Source organism: Nicotiana attenuata, chromosome 1 (genome assembly GCF_001879085.1).
Source record: "Nicotiana attenuata strain UT chromosome 1, NIATTr2, whole genome shotgun sequence".
In the NCBI taxonomy this organism is placed as follows: Eukaryota; Viridiplantae; Streptophyta; class Magnoliopsida; order Solanales; family Solanaceae; genus Nicotiana; species Nicotiana attenuata.
In genome coordinates, this window is record NC_031989.1 from 45,929,507 (window position 1) to 45,950,018 (window position 20,512).

General features: G+C 37.6%; 1 protein-coding gene across 1 annotated transcript in view; it reads left to right on the forward strand.

Moving 5' to 3' along the window:
- Positions 5,793 to 20,512, forward strand: part of LOC109235725 (probable polyribonucleotide nucleotidyltransferase 1, chloroplastic) — a 46,473-nt gene continuing 31,753 nt past the window's right edge. The window contains exons 1-8 of the mRNA XM_019401949.1: positions 5,793 to 5,906; positions 7,526 to 7,612; positions 14,587 to 14,693; positions 14,808 to 14,850; positions 19,147 to 19,230; positions 19,348 to 19,412; positions 19,510 to 19,666; positions 20,052 to 20,108. Coding sequence (XP_019257494.1) covers positions 5,793 to 5,906; positions 7,526 to 7,612; positions 14,587 to 14,693; positions 14,808 to 14,850; positions 19,147 to 19,230; positions 19,348 to 19,412; positions 19,510 to 19,666; positions 20,052 to 20,108 — 714 coding nt within the window. The remainder of the gene's footprint in view (positions 5,907 to 7,525; positions 7,613 to 14,586; positions 14,694 to 14,807; positions 14,851 to 19,146; positions 19,231 to 19,347; positions 19,413 to 19,509; positions 19,667 to 20,051; positions 20,109 to 20,512) is intronic.

The following is a 20,512-nucleotide window of genomic DNA, read 5'->3' on the forward strand; positions in this document are numbered from 1 at the left end:
TACAGGATGGTATCCCGGGAGATCCCCTTATATGTTTACTTTGGGACTACGGATCGGTATTCCGAGAGATCCCCCTGCACATTTATATTTGGGACTACGGACGATATCCCGTGAGATTCCCCTGTACTGGATATTTATGTTTAGGACTACAGATCGGTATTCCGGGTGATCCCCTGCATATTTATGATTTGGACTACGGGACGATGTCCCGGGAGATCCTCTGCACATTTATGTTTGGGACTACGGGACGTTATCCTGGGAGATCCCCTTTTGTTATCTCTGTGTATTGAGTTGTTTCTTCTTGTAATTTCATCCTTATTGACTGTTGGCATCTTTAGTTATATTGTCTCATTTTACGTTATTTTACCTTGTTATATATATGACCGGTAGGTCCCTGACCTTCCTCGTCACTACTCGACCGAGGTTAGGCTTGGCACTTACTGGGTACCGTTGTGGTGTACTCATGCCCTTTCCTGCACATGTTTTTCGTGTGCAGATCCAGGTTCTTCTGCTCAGCCATTCTATCAATGAGGCGGGCGATATCGGAGACTTCGAGGTATATCTACCGCATTCGCAGACCTAGAAGTCCCTCTATATTCTTCCCTTTAGCTTTAGACTTCCTGTATTTAGTTTTGATTAGACATTCGGGAGTTAGAACGCTATGTAGTTTTCTCTAGCTTGTGATTTCATGAGATTCCGGGTTTTAGGAGTGTTTGGCCCAGTTTGAGAGTGTGTTATTGTATATGTCGGGCGACATTTTAACCTCTTTTATTATGTTTTACCCGTAACTTGCTAGTTTCGTATTTCATTTTCTTTTTTCGTAATTTGTTAGGCTTACCTAGTCGTAGAGATTAGGTGCCGTAACAACAGTTCACGGAGAGAGAAATTGGGTCGTGACAATTAACTTTTAATGGTGTGAGTAAGCAAATATATATGAGTGTGAAATAGTTACTCAAAAAAAATTGTGAAATAGATAATTAGTAGGGANGGTTTAGTAATTCAAAGAAAACTCTAGAGTGTATTAGGTAAAGATCAAATATATCATGAATCTATAGGAGAGGGTAGAGTATTTGAGGTACATAACTTGTTCAAGCCACGTTTATGTGGGAAGTGAATGTTCAAACTTTATGTGAATTTCCTGTTTGTAAAGTGTTTAAGGTTTTCACATTTATGTGGTAAAGTGTTTGAGGTTTTTATGTGAATTTTCTGCTTGTCTAGTTTCTCAAGGTTCAAACTTTATTGTACTAGAATTTGTTTTCTTGAGAAAGATTTTGACAACTATTACTTTGGTGCCATTTGAATATTAATCGTTCTTCCTTTTCAATATAATGTGTTTAACTGGACCAAATTGCTTTCAGGTCACATCAGATCTTGTTTCTAAAACTTAAATTTTTCTTTGATATGAATACAACCATACTAATACCTTATTTCTATTTATTTGCTGGCTCAGATTAAAAAGATCATGCAAGCTCACGAGGAGTTGCGGAAGATTGCCATAGTTGTCCCTCTTTTAATCTGTAAGTGCTCTTGAAGTCACATGGTTCACTGAACTAATTTAATACCTTTTAGTTCGTATTTCTTATACGAAGTAGGGTTCAAATAAATCTTGGTGGTATGATGCTTTGAAATGTTTTATTGATAAGGCCTCGAAAATATACATTATCCTGTAGATTATGATCAGTTCAAGCTAAAAAGTTTAACTAATTGATTTAACAAACCTATATGGTAAAAAAGTTCCAATAATACAAAATGCTCATAGTATTTCTTCTTCCCACTATAATATCTAGTGGACCATTGTTAGGACCCATAACATTGGAATGGAGGGCCGTTTTTTATGAAGCATTCCTTAGCGTACTTGTAGAAATGTAAGACTAGAATAGAATATATTTTTATATTTTGTATAATTGTAACAGAAGAAATACATACACATGAATTCAAGCTAATTTATGTCATACGAGAAAGGATACTCGTCATTTATCGCATTTAGGAAGTTGTATCTGTTAACTTAGCACGTTATTTAAGTAGGTATCTGTGAAATATATAGACAAAAATCGACAATTAAGATGAAATTATTAAATTTGTATAAAGTTCTTATGAGTTGCAGACTTTGATCTAAGTATTTTGGATTGCTTATTGAATCTTGATTTTTTCTTCACTCCACATTTTACTGAACTTAACAGAGGCAATACAGAAACCTGTGCATTGCATAGACATTCTTGACTTCTTTAGTTCATAAATTTTATTGTATTGTTGAAGCAATAAATCTGTGTAAAGGCCCCCTTTAGTTTTCTTTATCTTCTCGGATTTAGATGTAGAACTACTTTAAAACACCTTGAGCATTTCAAAAAGTTACGTCTATTTTGAAACCTGCCATTGATGAATTTTGGAGAAGCTTGAATCCGGAAAGATCAAAATTTTGGGTCTTCACGGTTTCTATTGGTTGATAGTTCATAAATTTGATTTATTATTGTACTTGAAGCTCAAACTGTGATTAAATTACTGGTTTTGTAACATTTAGATGGTGAAAATTGGATTAGGAAAGTAACCTACCATTGTTGAACAAACATAAAGAAGTGAGTTTAAATTTCAAATCTGATTTATATGAGAACTTTGTAGCAGGTGTTGTTTAGATTTGTTGAAAATAGTTAATGGAGGTTGTCTACTAATTTAAAATTATTTGGTGGAGATTTGGACTGGTTTTGAACAAGCATTGTAACTGAAAATCGTAGAAGGCGTTCATAAGTGTCGTTAGCGACGTTTATATACTTTTATACTATTGTTATACACTTTTATATTAGGTTGACATTACATTTTGTATATTACTATATACATTTATACTAGGTAGAAGATTGGTTATATATGTATATAAGTACTGTATACGTACTTTGCTCCCACTTTAAAGTTTAAAGGGCTAAAAGAAATGCTCCTTCCTCTTCTCCATCTACACTGTTTCATCACCTAGCCACAGCAATGGATCCACCAATAACACCAAATGCAAATTGACAAACCGGACATTCAACCACAAACCAAATCTTTTCTACAAACACTAACATCAAACTCACACCTACCGACTTACATTTCAAACACACAATCCGTCAACACTAGTCGACTTAACTGACGAAAGTTCTAATGAGGATGACTCCGACGATTTTATACCTTTAACCGCTGAAGACAAGGCTCGCCTATACACTCCTTGGCAAAATTCCATTATTGTCAAGGTCTTTGGCAGAACAGTTGGACGCCAGCTACTAAAGGTAAAACTAATGAATATTTGGCAACCAACTGAGGAAAGTCATCTCATAGATTTGGGATGTAATTTTTTCCTTATTAAATTTCGTTATGAGGAAAATATGTATAAGGCTTTGCACGAAGGGCCTTGGTTCATATTAAATTATTTCCTCTCCGTTCGTCGCTGGGAACCCAAGTTTATTGCTTCAGCAGCCTAACTAACATATGCTGCTCTATGGGTACGTTTACCAGAACTGTCCACTGAGTTTTACGATTTTCAAATTCTGTAGAAAGATGGGAACAAGATAGGGAAGCTACTAAAAGTTGATACTTGCACAACTTCCACTACACGAGGAAGGTATGCACGAATATGTATTGAGGTGCCATTTGAAAAACCTCTTAAAACACGTGTTCATCTGGGCACCTACAAACAAGTTTTACTCTATGAAGGACTCAACCTACTCTGTACTAGGTGTGGCAGATTTGGTCGTGCAAGTTGGAGTTGCCGATTTTCCCAAGCACCACCCCTAAACTCGATACCAACTTCACCTATCAATACCTCCCATATACACCCTCCATCCCCCATCCCTTCGACAAAGGAATCAGAGTGGAAAACTGTTAATTTTCCAAAAAGAACAAATGCCAGATACATCAAGCACCAACAATGTAGCCACACAGATGGACGCCATAATCAACAACATGCTGACCATATGAGCAAATGTAAGGCAATGGCCACACAACTCACGCATGTTAAAATAAGTATGTCTATAAACCCTAATCCAGTATTGACTACTAAAATTTTTGATAAAAGTAAAAAATTTGGACTCTACAGCGGACACTGGACATAACGGGCCTGGGCCTACACCAAGAAAATACAATAACCCAAATAGCCCAAATATAGTAGACGAGGTCCTAATGGACACAGACCAACTAGCACCAATTAAGTATTGCATTTTCAATAATCACTCCGTAATAATTAATAACACCATTAAGGACTCAAGTAATACCAACCTTACACCACTAAGTACTACTAATTATAATACAAATAATATTACGGGTGACGATCCACCTATAGAAGATCAAATGGACACTCATATCTCCCCCTACCCTACATTAGACAATACAGCTGGAGTGTCGAAATCTACTACTACTCCAACACACGACACTCAGCCCCAACCACTGACAAAATATACACAAAATCCATCTCCAACCACTTACAATCTGTCTCTCTGCATGCCACCCACAACAGCCCAATCCCAACGTTACCTTCCTCGCCTAAGATACACTCTTCTCCACCTCCACTGCCAAATAATCATAACCCTCCATGTGATCAGCAATTATCTACCCTAGACCCTACGCCTAATACGCATACTAACTCAGTCACACCCCTCCCTATTGAAACCAAACCAACAAACAATCTCAACCCACTACAACACATATTGCCAGAACACGATATAACTCACACTACCACCTCTGAACACCATGCAAAGACCTTGGTACACAACATTCAGGGAAACCCACCAACTAAAGCACCAACACTTCCACTTCCCACGTTTGATCATGAGCGGTCCACCTCATCCCAACCCCACCACACCACTGATATACACCTCCCAAACACCACCATTGGAGTACCCTCTACAGTCATGGATCGAGATGGGACTTCAGGGTTACTCTCTAATCTTCACGCTGGAACTCAACAATCAGGAGATCAATCTACTAGTTCAAAACCCTACCCATCTAGCAGAGATTGTCACAGATGGGATGAGGCTAGGGATGGAGGCAGTAGCTCAAACATAAGGGTCAAACATTCACACACCACTCTTGTTGGACCAGACGAGGGCCTCACCATTGACCCAGTCCCCATGGGTATATCCTATAACTCCCCCACTTCACAACTTCCATCAAGTTCTGGGGGCTCTCCCTTTCTACCCCCAACATCACACGGGGATGATCTATGCACCCTGGTTTCAACACATGAATACCTTCTCCCCACCAGAAATGAATCTGTCACCAACGAGCGATTCAGGAACCACTATCACCTTTCTTCAGTCCTCCAATGACTCCACCTCCATCGCCTAACGAACTAGGAGAGCAACAAGGTTGGAATTAGAACAAATAACGGAGGAAATGAGAGAAACACGAGCAGAGTTCATATGGCTAAAGGGGTTCTATCTCTACAGCCTCAAAAGAACAATACGCAAAAAAATTCATACTGAAATTCCCTCTAGAACTAACAACATGCAGTGTAAACTTCAGGGTAAATCAAAACCAACAGGAGGGAAAATACTCGATGGTGATAATACCATCTCTGAGAATGACTACTCCAACACAGCAAAACTATCAAGCATCATTGGGAAGGACGAGAAGTAGCGGACCTAGATGAACCACAAAACCAACAACCTATTATGAATCTAATCGTTTGGAATTGTAGGGGCTCAAATAATGCAGAATTTAGACGACAGTTTAGATCATTGTTGGACAACTACAAACCTGTCTTAGTTGCACTACTGGAGACACACATGCATGATCACATAGTTTTAAAAAATGATTTTAACTCCTCGCACATGGCACAAGTTGAGGCACAAGGAATGTCGGGTGGTATAACTTTACTATGGAATGCAGATTTGGTAATTGTGGATCTAACAATGACTACACAGGAGGTGAACTGTATGGTCCAGGTATTGCCTAACGCTACTAAGTGGTTGCTTTCCTCGATTTATGCAAATAGTTTTATTCCATCACGTAGCTTATTGTGGCATAATTTAAAATGTGTACATGACTCTTATAAGGGTCCCTCGCTAGTTGGAGGGGATTTTAATGAGGTCATTAGATAAAATAAAAAATATGGAGGAAATCTTATTAACAACGCAAGGGGGGATGCTTTTGCTCAATGTCTAAATTATGTTAACTTACTAGACCTAGGGTTTAAGGGTAGTCGGTATACATGGACAAACAAACGTAGGAATGGGAATACTATCCTAGAATGATTGGATAGAATACTATCTAACTCTGACTGGCTTCAAATTTCCCCAGAAACAGTAGTGCAACACCTTCCACGCACATACTCTGACCATTGTCCTGTTCTGGTCACACTTCAACAAAATAGGGTTCCTAGAAATAACATATTCCGTTTTAAAAAAATATGGACTACAAACCCTTCCCTTATTAATGTAATACAACAGTCATGGCAACATAGCTCATCTTTAGTAGAAGCTATGACAAATTTTAAGTAGAATGTAACTTATTGGAACAAGCATACTTTTGGGAACATTTTCACAAAAAAAGGAAATTATTAAATAGAATTAATGGCATACAAAAATCAATTCACTATCCTACTAGCCATTTCCTCCGGACCTTAGAAATACAACTAACTCATGATTTAGTGATTTGCTTAGGCAAGAAGAAGACTTTTGGAAATTAAAATCAAGAATCCATTGGTTAAATGACGGTGATGCAAACACCAAATTTTTCCACATGTCTACTTTACAGAGACGTAGACGTAATCGCATAAATGCTTTAAAAGATAGTGTAGGGAATTGGACTTTTGATCCAACGGAAATACAAAACTCCATACTTCAATACTACACTGACCTTTTCAAAACACAACACTGCTTCACTAAGAATATCACAAAAAATTACCAAATAATCAACTCATTAAATTACGATGATCAACAATATTTGGCCAAACCAATGCACTTGCTTGAAATAAAACATGCAATCTTCTCATTCCAACCATTTAAAGCACCTGGCACGGATGGATATCATCCATATATTTTTCAAACATATTGGCAACAAGTGAGTCAATCACTTATTCAATGTTGTCATAATGCTTTCAAGGAAAGCAAAATACCAGAAGAANTGCTTCACCTAGAGAAATTAATTTTTGATAATTTTCTAGTGTTTGGTTGAGTATAAAGTAAGTGATATGTGATAATTGTATAAGATGGTTTCATGATACTATTTTGGTGATATCTTTTGAATATTAAATACTCAAAACAATGTCAAGTGTTGGTTGAAGCAAGTGGCAGGAGTAAGATTTCGGATAGTTGTGAAGGAAAATGACAAGTGACAGATATCATTTTAGTTTCCACAATCTAAGTTAATGAAATGCTGGAATGGGGAAACATATACAATATTTTCTATAGTTAACTTGAGCTATTATGCGGTCTATGTTCTTAAATCTTACTTCATCTATTTTCCAAATTAATCTATTGAGTTGTCTATTTCTTGATCCATCCAACTTGAAACTAATACAATAAGCTTCCTGAGCTATTGAGCTATCTATCTTTTGAATCAGTTTATTGCACTTTTACAGATAACGGTTGAGACAGGTCTTATAGGGAGGCAGGCTAGTGGGGCAGTTACAGTTACAGATGGAGAAACTGTAAGTTGTTTTCCTCTATTCACAACCTTGTGTCGATGGAGGATTGTTGCATCCAGCTTCCTATCCAATTGATGGTGTAATTTTTTTGTGAACACATTTGTGTTTTTTTGGGAAGTAGACAACTTTTTTTGATCGGTGTGAGTAGACAACTTGCCCGCAAATCCACCTCTCAAAATGTATTTGGAGAAGATTCTTGTATTTCTCTCTCTTTCATTTACCTTAATGAGCAGAACACCTCAAAATTCTCTCAGTCACTGCAATACTATGAAACTTAACGAAAGGCACTTTGTAGACACATCTTACTTCATTATCAACAACAAAAACAGCTATGCCTCAATCACAGGCTAGTTGGCTTGGTTATATGAATCTTCACCATCCATTTTCTTGACATGCTATGTTAGATGAATTTTGGATGAAGACACAAGATATTGAAAATAAGTAAAAAAGAAGCAGAGATGGGAAGGAGCCAGGCTTTTATTAATACATTATACATACAATTGTTTTTACGTAACCTAGAACTGTTTAAGCTACATTTTTTCCAAGTATTCGAAACATATTAGGAAAAGAATATTCAATCGAAATTCTATGGATTTTGAACATTACAAAATAGGGCGAGTTTCATTTTATGGCACTATTTTGTGCTAATGGCACAAATATCCCTTGGCCATTGAAAATTTACACAAACCTTCTAAAGGTTTTAGACTAAAGCGCAGTGGTGATCCTATATGCAAATCTTCTCAAGGGTATAGGCTAAAGTCAGTGGTTAGTTTTTCCTTCCAACTAACAGAGCTTGCTGTCATGTATTTATTTTGATTCTCTTCTCTTTCACTTTCCAATTTTTTCTTCCTTTCAATTCCTTTCTCCTTGTTCTTCCCAGCCAATAATAACTTATTTTCTTTCAATATTTATCTTTTTCAACCTTATTTTGTCTTGGTCATATTCTAAATGAAAAAAGATTATTTTGGTTCAAGTGTGGTGGTGTTTTTGGAGGGTAAACGGGCTTAGAACCAGACCAACGCTCAACTTAACTGGGAGTCATGTTTGGAAGGAAAAACGAAAGTGCTTTAGTCTATGACCTTGAGAAAGTATGTATTGTGGAATAGCGAAATTGATTGCTATAATAAACCTCTGAATCAACTAAGTTTGCGAGTTGAAGATTAGCGGACTTGATTAACAGATATAAGCTGTAGGGTAAACCATGCTTCGGGTTGTTGCTCTAGTCAATTTGATTTTGCAGTTTAGACTTGGGACCCTCAGAAGAAGCCAGTAACAAGAGATATGTAGTCAAGTCGGACTCATCAAAACAAGAGCCATACTTGAGTTGGTAATGTGATAAACTTATCTTGTTTAGTGCGAATCCAACTGAGAGACATAGGTTAACTTTGATCCCAACAACAAGAACAACAGAACAGTGTAATCCCACAAGCGGGGTTTGGGGAGGGTAATGTGGACACAGACCTTACCCCTACCATGAGCAGACAGAGAGACTCTTTTCGATAGACCCTCAGCTCAAGGTGAGATGAAAAGAGAAGTAGTAGCAACAGGGAGTAATAATAACAAGATAGCAAGAAAACCGAAGCAACAGACACAAGTAGTAATAGAAATCTAAAAATAAGAAAATACAAGACCAACACTAATACTACTAGCATGGACAAGGAAAACTCATGGCTACCCACTAATCTCCTACTTTAGTTCTCGACCTCGACATCTTTCTATTAAGGGTCATGTCCTTGGTAAGCTGAAGCAGCGCTATGTCCTGCCTAATCACCTCTCCCTGATACTTCTTTGGCCGACCTCTACCTTTTCTCACACCCTCCAAGGCCAATCTCTCACATCTCTTTACTAGGGCATCAATGTCTCTCCTATTCACATGCATGAACCATCTAAGCCTCGCTTCCTACATCTTGTCCTCCACCGAGGTCACACCTAACCTTGTCCGGTATATTTTCATTCCTAATATTATCTATCCTGGTATGCCCGCACATCCATCTTAACATCCTCATTTCTGCCACCTTCATCTTCTATACATGAGAATTCTTGACTAGCCAACACTTTGCCCCATACAATATAGTTGGTCTAACCACCTCTCTGTAGAACTTATTCTTAAGTTTGGTGGCACATTCTTATCACACAGAACACTGGATGCGAGCCTCCATTTCATCTATCCCACTCCAATACGATGTGCGACATCTTCGTCGATCTTTCCATTTTCTTGAATTACCGACTCAAGATACTTGAATCTTCCTCTCTTAGTGATGACTTGTATATCAAGCCTCACGTCCATATCCGCTTCATGAGTCACGTCACTGAACTTGCACTCCAAGTATTTTGTTTTGGTCCTGCTTAGCTTGAAACTTTTAGACTCCAGGGTCTGTCCACAAGCCTCCAACCTTCTGTTAACACCGCCTCGCGTCTCGTCAATCAGTACAACATCATCCGCAAATAACATGCACCATGGAACCTCTACTTCAATGTGAGACGAAAATTCATCCATCCGCAAGGCAAGTAAAAATAGACTAAGGGTTGATCCCTGATGCAACCCCATCACGACCAGGAAGTGTTCTGAGTCTCCTCCCACTGTCCTCACCCGTGTCTTAGCTCCATCATACATGTCCTTAATCGCTCTAATGTAAGGCACAAACACACCTCTAGCCTCCAAACATTTGCACAGGACCTCCCCTGGGACTTTGCCGTATGCTTTTTCTAGGTCAACGAGCACCATATGCAAGTTCCTCTTTCTCTCCTTATATTGCTCCACCATTCTCCTAACAAAGTGAATGGCTTCCGTAGTTGAACGCCGTGGCATGAATTAGAACTCGGAAATAGACACACTCCTCCTCACCTTCACTTCCATACCCCCCCAAACTTTCATAATATGGCTTAGCAACTTGATGCCCCCTATAGTTATTGCAAGTTTGGATATCCCCCTTGTTGTTGTACAATGGGATCATCGTACCCCACCTCCAATCGTCATGCATCTTCTTCATCTTAAAAATGACATTAAACAACTTAGTGAGTCACTCCAAGCCGGCCCTGCCAGCTTTGTTCCAAAATTCCACCGGAATTTCTTCTGGCTTGGTCGCTCTACCCCTGTTCATCTTACGCATAGTTCCCTCGACATCCGCAACTTTAATACGCCTACAATACCCAAAATCACAACGTATCTCGGAGTGTTCCAAATCACCCAATACAATGTTCCTGTCCCCCTCTTTGTTCAAGAGTTTATGGAAGTATGTTTGCCATCTACGTCTAATATGTGCCTCTTCCATCAAAACTCTGCCTTCCTCGTCTTTGATGCACTTCACTTGGTCCATATCACATGCCTTCCTTTCTCTTACCTTGGCTAGCCTGAACAACCTCTTGTCCCCGCCTTTGTCCCCAAGTTCTTCATACAGACGTCTGATTGCTGCAGCCTTAGTTGCCGTTGCCGCTAATTTTGCCTCCTTTTTAACCTTCTTATATCACTCCCTATTAGTCCTTTTCTCCTCCTCGTCTATGCTCTTCACTGGCTTCAAATATGCAACTCTTTTGGCTTCCACTTTTCCTTGGACCTTTTCATTCCACCACCAGTCCCCTTTGTGACCACTAGAGTAAACCCTTCGAGACCCTAATACCCCTCTAGCAGCTTCCCTAATGCAATTCGCTGTCGTGGTCCACATACCACTCGTGTCCCCACTACTCCTTGAGATCCCCAGAGCCAGCAACTTCTCCCCCAGCTCTTGAGCTTTGTCCGTAGTGAAGGTTCCCCACTTGATCGTAGGTTGACCATATAACGCCCTCTTCTTCCTGTTCCTCATGATCTCTAAATCCATTACCAAGAGCCTTTGATCCCAAATTAATGATTTAAAAGTATCGGAAGAGGTGAATCTGCCCTTGATTTGAAAATCCAATTCTTTGTTTACTTTCTTGTCTAAGGTTAAAACTCAATTTGCATATACAACCTAATTAATTACATAAGTCCCTTCTCAAATGACGACATATTTTCCTTTTCTTTCTAAAAGAGAAATCCATTTTTTGTCTTTCTAAAATCATCAACTGAAAAATAAAAACTACTTATTAGTTTGCCTTTTGATGATAACTTATAAAACATTTATTTTAAGATAAAAATAGCTGTGGTCTTGCTTCAATATTTTGGAAGACCCTTGTTGCTTTAACTATTTCAAGATTCAATAACTTATGAGCATATGTATCAAGGTTTTGAAAATGTAGGAACTGTTTCTTAGTAACATTTGGCCTTTCAACTCTTGGTGATGGTAAAAGTTATTCTTAATTCATTTCAATTATACGTGCTAAAGTTTACGGTGAAATATCATGTCTGTTAAATATCAAGCTTCTAACTTTTTCTCTACTTCGGCGAATGATCCGTAGTTTCATGTGCTTCTAGCTGAGAATTGAATATGTGCTCCATTGAACTTGTCATGAACTAAATATGATACTTGTCTAATTTATTATTCTTCTTGCCAGACAGAGCACTAGTTTTCTTTTAATTATTTGGAACATATTTAGGAATACAATATCCTTAGTGGTGTAGTGGTGGATTCACGCTTATGTCATCAGGATTTTTATTTATGAACCAAGAACTAAATACACTAGTCTTATTAATGAAAAGCAATCAAACCAACTGAATGCACACTTCCATTTGCACCAGTGTCTGATAACAAGTCCGGTGATAGACGCTATCTTCAAATTCTTGGTTTGCCTCTGAGTATAGATGGGACTTTACTAGTAATGACATTTTGTGCTGATTAAGACAAAATCTTTTCCTTTTAGTATGTCTTATAAAGAAAAGAACATTATTTTTGTAATAAATCTCATATAAATTTTTTTCTTCTTGTTATAAATATTATTTAAAATCTTTGCTAAAAAAGTATTATATACATAGCTTCCTGTTATTGTGTTCATGTCTAGTGGAGGAACAAGTAAGCATGGTGTCAAAACTTTAGACGAGAAAGTAAACAGGACCTACATGAAGGACGTTTTACCAATTCTATAGTGCATGCATCATGATTCTGAGAAGCTTTAACTATCAAATGATTGGGTCTTTGTGGTAATACGTATGGGATTTGTGCTGTTGCGCTAGTATATTTGGTTAGACTGCAGTGGTACAATTTCAGTTTATTTCAAAATACCATTATATGAGATAGCACAATGTTCTTGTCTATTTGGTGTAAGGCTATAAACCCCTTTCATGGTGTTCATTTGACTGATTTTCCATGAAAATGGTGAGCTATTTAGGTGCTGTTTTGATAGGTATTCTGAAATGCTTATTTAAGACTGATAAAATATAATTTTGTGTTTGGATGACTACTTATTCATAGCAATTTTTAGGGCTAAAGTTTTGCTAATGGAGCGGTCACAAGTGTGAGAACAGCAGGAAGGAAATATATAGGAGTTTTTCATAACCGTGTTTGTACACTATGGATTTATCTTGAACCCATACTTGTTTACCCTCTCTAGGTATTACATACGATGGGGCTCTACAAATGGATACTATTACAGATGATATTGTGCTAATTGTTGAAACGAATAATGGAGTCGACCAACAACGGGATCTATTGAGAAGAATGTAGGTAAATTGAAATTAGACGAGATTGTGGTGCCTATATGTGGACAACTAAGATATCTAGATGCAGTCATGATAAAGTAGATGGAGATGTAACTGAGAGAACTAGAACATAATGGTTGAAGAGGAGGAGTGCGACATGTATACTATGCGATAGAAAGATAACTAACAGGGTGAAAGATAAATTTTATAAAATGGTAGTGAAAGAAACAAAAGTTATATAGGAGCAAAAGTGGGCCTTTGAGTTCTTGTATATCCACAAGATGGATGGGCGTACCTTTAGTAAGATTGGATAAGATTAGAAGGATTATATTTGACAAAAGGGTGCAAGTAACACACTTAAAGGATAAATGAGAGAGGGTTTCTTGAGATAGTTTGGCCGTGTATTACGTAGATCTCCACGTGCGCTCTTCTAGTTGTGACATTATGATGATCAAATATGCAATTGGGAGGAGGTATATGTAAAAATCCTATAGAAGATAGTTGTCTCAAAAGACTTACAATTCTCAAAATTATTATGAGTTCAGGCAACAATAGAAAACCACGTAAGTTAAAGATCCATAGATGTGATAACAAAGGAATTAAGCTTACTTGTTGTTTTTACACTAAGATTAGGTCCGGCATTTACCAAGTCTTTTTACTATGATTAGAGACTTGTTAGTGTAGGGATAAGTGTGTTATTTAGAGAACCCCTAATCTTAAGTCAAATTGTCTATTACTCCCTCCGTCCCACTTTATGAGGCAGTGTTTGACTTGGCATGGAGTCTAAGAAAGGAAGACTTTTGAAACTTGTTGTCTAAAAGAAACCATAGATATTTGTGTGGTTGTAAATCAATTCATTAAGGGTAAAGTAGAAATCCTAAAGATAAATTATTTTTAACTAAGGAAAGGTGACATTCTTTTGGGACCGACTGACACATAAATTGGGATGGAGGGAGTAGCAAAGAAGTAGTGGAATGAGACAGCCGTAAAGAGCATAATAGCTACGGAGGAACCCAACTTGCATCCAAATGAGGTGTAGTTGATTGATTAAACTCTCGGTTTTCTCTGCAAATTGTTCACCCCTTCTTTCTATGCTTTTATGCAATTGCATCATGAAATATGTTGATGGACCATAGAGTTTCTTAACTTCTTATATGCTTCACTTGAAGAATGGAAGTTTTTATAGTTCTCAACCTGTTGATCCAACATTGACGCGATCATGTTGCATCCCTTAACAGCTTATTTAATGGGTGGTAATTTTTTCTCAATCAGCATCAAGTTGTCCTTTCGGTATTACCTATCAAAGAAAAAAAGTTGTCCTTTCAGTATTTAACTTAGATGGTGGAAATGTTGCTTGTAAGATCTATCCTTGGCAATTTCCTGGATCAGTATGCTTATATTGAGATGTTTTTTTGTTTTTGTTTTGTAGATTATCTATACAACTGTTTGTTTAGCTGATGTCCCAAGCGAGCCTTCTGATTTTTTCCCTCTTTCTGTTCATTATCAAGAACGTTTTTCAGCAGCTGGTCGGACGAGGTAGGTCTAGTAAAACTTGCTTCTATTCATTCACTTCCGCTTAGCACCACTCCTTTGCCTTCTCTTTTTTAGTCTATACCATGTACTTGTTCTTACTAAATTTGCATTTTCCAGTGGGGGATTTTTTAAACGAGAGGGGAGGACAAAAGATCATGAGGTACTATGTGATTCTGGTCTTAAAATTTTGTATTTGATCGTAAGCTTCTGCCTAGATTCCAGATAGAAGTACAATTTTTAATTGATAAAAGATGTGTTTATGCACATATGCTGCTGCTTGGGATTAACTTCTAGATTAATTGCACTTCAATTCACAGTTGCATATACGTTTTTGAAACAGGTGGATATGATTCTCTAGGAAGTTGTGTTATTAATGATCTATGCAAAATTATCCAACCATGCCATGTATGTAAAAGGAACTGAGGAATCTCGAATAGATGCTCTCTGGTAGTTGGCTGCTTTTGTTATGGCAAAAATGCTCTATTAGTGTTAACTTCCACCAAGAGAGAGTTACTTTTTTGTCAAAGTACATGAGATGTTTTTTGTGAATAATATGATTATGGGCTAAAGTAAGTCTGGAATATGCAAATACTAGCACCTGATTTCTGATATTCAATTTAATAGATATTGCATAACTTTTGGATACCAAAATAGATATTGTGTAAGTTTAACTGAGTAATGATTACCTTAATTACATATAATTAAGTTGGCTTTGATGCTGAATTCACTTTCAGGGATCAAAGAAATATAAACAGTTTCTTGTCCTCCAGGTCCAAACTCTTATGTGTTTCAGATTTTTTGGATATTTATGAGAACATCTTTTCGAATGCAGAAATTTTATCAATGTTTTGCATGAATACCAATGATTGAATGTCGTTTAGAACAAGTTGATCTTATGTTTGAGGGCTCCTTTAGAAAATGTGATAATATCACTTGTTAAAATTGCAACAAAAGGGAAATGCAAAGCAACATCAAATCTCATATTTTTGGATACTATAAAAACTTATAATGGGGTCCCAACCTCTATAGACTGTGGGACCTCATTAAACTTAGATTAGCCTTTTTTTTGGATAAGGTACTTAGATTAGCATTTTATAAGTGGTCACTTCCATTGAAACAACCACAGCTGCGTCATGCAGCTTAGAATGAAGAAATTCGATTCTTTAATTTTAGTTCGTCTGATAAACAGGCCATCCTGCAAACGTCCCCTGTCCTTCCAATAACGCGCTTACGTAGTCAACAAATAAGGATAGTAAGTATTTTGAGGTTGCTAAATGGCAAGTCTTGTGAGATTCTTAGGTTTACTTCGCAAATATTTTAATAGAGTAAATCACATGCTTTTTCTCTCAGGGATTTGGGTTTAGCAAATAAACTGGTTACAGTCCTGTGAATCTGGTACTTTAGGTCATCTAAATTTCCATTTTTAGCCTGTTCTGAAATGGACAGATGTGAGTATCCTGTGTAGATGTTCATTCTTTGTCTTCACACGGTTCTCTTGTTACTGCTGCACTTGGTCCTTCCTAATGATTATACATGTGGATTGACTAGTTATTTGTAACCAGGTAAGCTACAATTCATTTTCTGTTATCTCGTCCTTGTGCTATGATATCATGATGGTCTGTCACACATTTTGTATGTTAAGAATCTTGGTTCTTAATACTCTATAGCATTTTGAGATTAAGCAATAGGCTCAACTACACTATGACGGTCCAGATTGTTCTGAAATGGTCAGTAGTGCAGATTGAGTGAGTGTTATTCTAGGCATTTCAAGACCATGGTATGTGTTCTGTGGGATGGGTTAGTTCTCTTAGTTTTCTCTTGCGCAAAGCTAATTGTTGCACAACCTTCTGTTGTAGTTACCTTGTGTCTTATGAATTTCGGATGATTCTAAGCATTGATTGGCATATCGGTCTGAGATGAGCTGAAATGGAGCAACATGATCAGTGAGGACTCATAGCCAATCCTAACTTGCTTGGAATTTAGGCATAGTAGTAGTTCCCTATCGATCACATCTCAGTTACATTACAGTTCAAAACCTTTTCTTTCAACTTAGTTGGGTCTTGAAATAATGACTGAGTAATTTAAGCTTAGTATGCGGCAGTGAGAAAGGTAATTGAATAAAAAACTTAGCTGCATTTCACTGATTCCCTTTTGACTATGGGAGGGAAATTTTTATTCGTAGTCAGAAAGAAAACTTCCGATGTAAACAAAGATGGGCCATCAAATTGATAGAGATGGGAGGCAGAAAAACTTCATGACAATCATCCATATTAGTCAAAATATTCTGATGTACATATGCCAGGTGATGAGATACGCTTTAGAAGGTGTAGGAGAGATTTGCAGGAAATGGTAGTACACCAGGCAGCAAAGGATGGTATATAAAGACAGCCACTGTCAAGGAAAAAGAAAGAGTGACACATCATACGACAATAAGTACAACTTTGTGTCGGGATTTTCCAAAACAACCACCCAATCAATAGCCTAAGATGCTACGACGAACAAGTCTCTTGTTGAAGATGAGATCACCATGTGATAAGGTGGTGTAGCAGGAGGTGCAACAACTCATGGTAAGCGAGAGAACAAGTCATCCACGGTTGGTATAATAAAACTAGCCAAGACTTAGTCATGCATGGAGTCAAAATCCAATTGAAGCTCAGCAAGTGTAAGGACTAAAAACATCTTCTATCATTACTCCACTTGTCTGTGGAGATGGGCTTCAACTCATTAAATTGCTCCATCATTGTTCAAGACCATATAAAGAGACCACAATCATTTATCTACTACTGTGGGGTGCTTCACATAACCTAGGGTCTAACTCAACCTGAAAGCTAGCTCAGAGGCGAGGATTGCTCGGGAACATATAAGGAGACAAACAACCCATCCTCTACCGATGTGTGATCCTAAACACCCCTTATGCCTGGACTTGCCAACTGGAGCATGGACAATATAATATGGCGGCCCAACATAGAGAAAAACAATAACAAGCATGAGCCTCACTCTGGTACCATGTTAAAAAATGGACCTTAGCTGCCTAAGTCAACTCAAAAGCTAGCTCATGGGGCGAGAATTTCTCATGAAGATACCGAGTGCTTAGAGTGATTTTAGTTGGGGGAAAGGCGGGAAGAAAAACTCCGAGGTTAAGAACGCATCCATCCAGCAATATGGGTTTCTCAAAAACAAACACCTTGTCGTTTATACCATAACTGAACAAAAGATAACTATTAATTAGTTTGTGCTACCTATCAAGGTTCTGTGGTAATCATAAGACTCGAATTACTAGGCCCCCATTTTTGGAACCGAAAACATCAACTACGAGTGACATTAGATGAGTGTGAGGGTTGTCTTTAGTAAAGAGGCATAATAAGCTGTGTTAAAAACTTGGGCCTAACTCAACCGCAAAAGCTAGCTCAAGAAGTGATGATTGCCCAAGTCCATATAAGGAGACCACCCATCCCCTTCATTGTCGATGTGGGACTCAACACCCCCTCTTACGCCCAGGACTGGACATCTGGAGCGTGGACAATTATGGGGGCCCAACATCGGAAAATCGGGATGGGTCCTGCTCTGATACCATGTGAGAATGCACGGGAGAAAAATCTTGCATTTGGTTAATTAGTTATAATACAATGTGCCCTATTTATAACTATACATAATACAGATCCTACTCCTACTCAATATGGGACTCAGACTAATTACATTAACTATATAACTATCTAACAGCAAGTAAATTACTATCAAACCATATATGCCCAATATCAGTGATGTAACCTATTCTTAAGTAGGAAAGAATATCAAGGTCACATAATTATACAAACAATAATCTCCCAAATTAATTTCTACTGATGCCTTTTCTTTATATATATATTAAGTATTAATTCCTACTGATTCCAATTGATATATAACATATTTTTAATAATATCACAATATTCTTAACAATAACAATATAATATTTAAAAGTAGGGCTGCAAAAATTTTTAGATGTCTTTTGACTCGTTTCTCCTCTGGCCTCTTCCAATTTATTAGTAAAAGATACCCCTATATCTATAAAGTATTGGATCTCACTGAGAAGGTCAGAGTATCTGAAAGGTCCATGACAAAATCATATATCATATCTTACAAGCTAGACCATGATTTACAACACATCTGATTTTCAGTTGCAATGCTGACTGCTATAGGATGGATGAGAAAACTTTGTCATTTTGTGAAAAAGGAGGAGAGATGGTGGAGGGTATGTACTATATCCTTGCTGAAGAGAAAATTATTGTGTGTGTAAGAGCCTTTGGAGTTGGTAATCCTGTCAATCTTTCTAAGATTGTGATAACCTGAAAGACGACATTTCTATCTATAGGAACTGAATGCTTTTTTCTTGGATGCCATTGCTAAAACACAGCTAATATTTTATGTTATACAAGGTCTCAATACTGTTGTCTGTATTGAAATGTCTTGCTTCTTGCAGGTTCTCATTTGTAGATTGATTGATAGGCCTTTACGTCCAACCATGCTTAAGGGATTCTACCATGAAACTCAAGTACTTTCTTGGGTAAGCTCATATGCTTTCTTGCAACCATCCTCTTAATATTTGTTGATGTTCCTTTGATAGTGTGCTCGAATGTCTTGATGTGGCCTTTTAAGTTGCACTATCATTGTAACTTTGAAGGTATTAAGTTATGACGGTTTGCATCCACCAGATGCCTTGGCAGTTACGGCTGCTGGAATTGCTATGTAAGCAAATTCGCCTTGATGCTCTTCCATTCCTACGCTAGTAAAGGCTGGTTTACTGATGGTAATTTGAGGCAATTTCTTTCAAGTTGTGCAACAGGGCTTTGTCAGAAGTACCAAGTTCAGAAGTTATAGCAGGAGTTCGAATTGGTCTTGTTGGTGATAAGTTCATTGTGAATCCAACCATTCAGGAAATGGAAAACTCGAAGTTGGATTTGTTACTAGCAGGCACAAACAATGCAATATTGATGATTGAGGTAGATTTTCTATCTAGTAAAAGCTTCATGATAAATGAGAGAGCATAAAAATTGAATATTCTTCTACCCAAGGAGCGTAGAGTGGTACCTGTTACGATCCAGTCTATCTAAGTGTTCAGTATGATGCGAGCCTAGACAGTGGTACAGAAGATGAGCACCTGCTTTCCGTAGGTCATAAATCCACTTACAAAATGTAATGCATAAAATCCAAAAAAATTTGAATGATTAACAAATAGCATACTATGAAATTGTCAGGCAGTTGCTGTGTGCATGAAATATTCTACTAACACTATGATCAGTTGTTTTTCTTCCTACGATATAGATGCCACTTGCCTATAGTAGTTAGTGTCATCAAATTCAGTACTAATTAATCTTGTTGTTACAGGGGTATTGTGATTTTCTTCCGGAGGACAAGTTGCTTGAAGCTGTAGAAGTTGGGCAGGTTTTTATCTTAAATTTATGTTACTGTTCTAAGTCCAGTTTATCAAATTGTTATCCTAGTTTGGTCCAATCAAAGTTATTTTTAATCTACTCAATTTCTAGTAAGAGGCGCTCAAGTAGTAGTTGCTTGGAATAAAATGTTTATTCGTGTCTATGCTCTTAATTATTTGTCACGCCCTACAGCATGCTGTAATTTCACATTACTGTGAGGGTCCTCTTTTCCTGTTTTGCTCCTGAAATCATTTTCAATCATCCCTGTTTGGACTAACGGAAGCATGGCTATGATTCGGGCGTATGATCTTTTAGTATGTTATTGTAGTTATAATCATCCTTGTAATCTGAAAAATCTTTAGCCGATGGTCTATCGGAAATAACCTCTTTGCCCTCCAGGATGGGGGTAAGGTC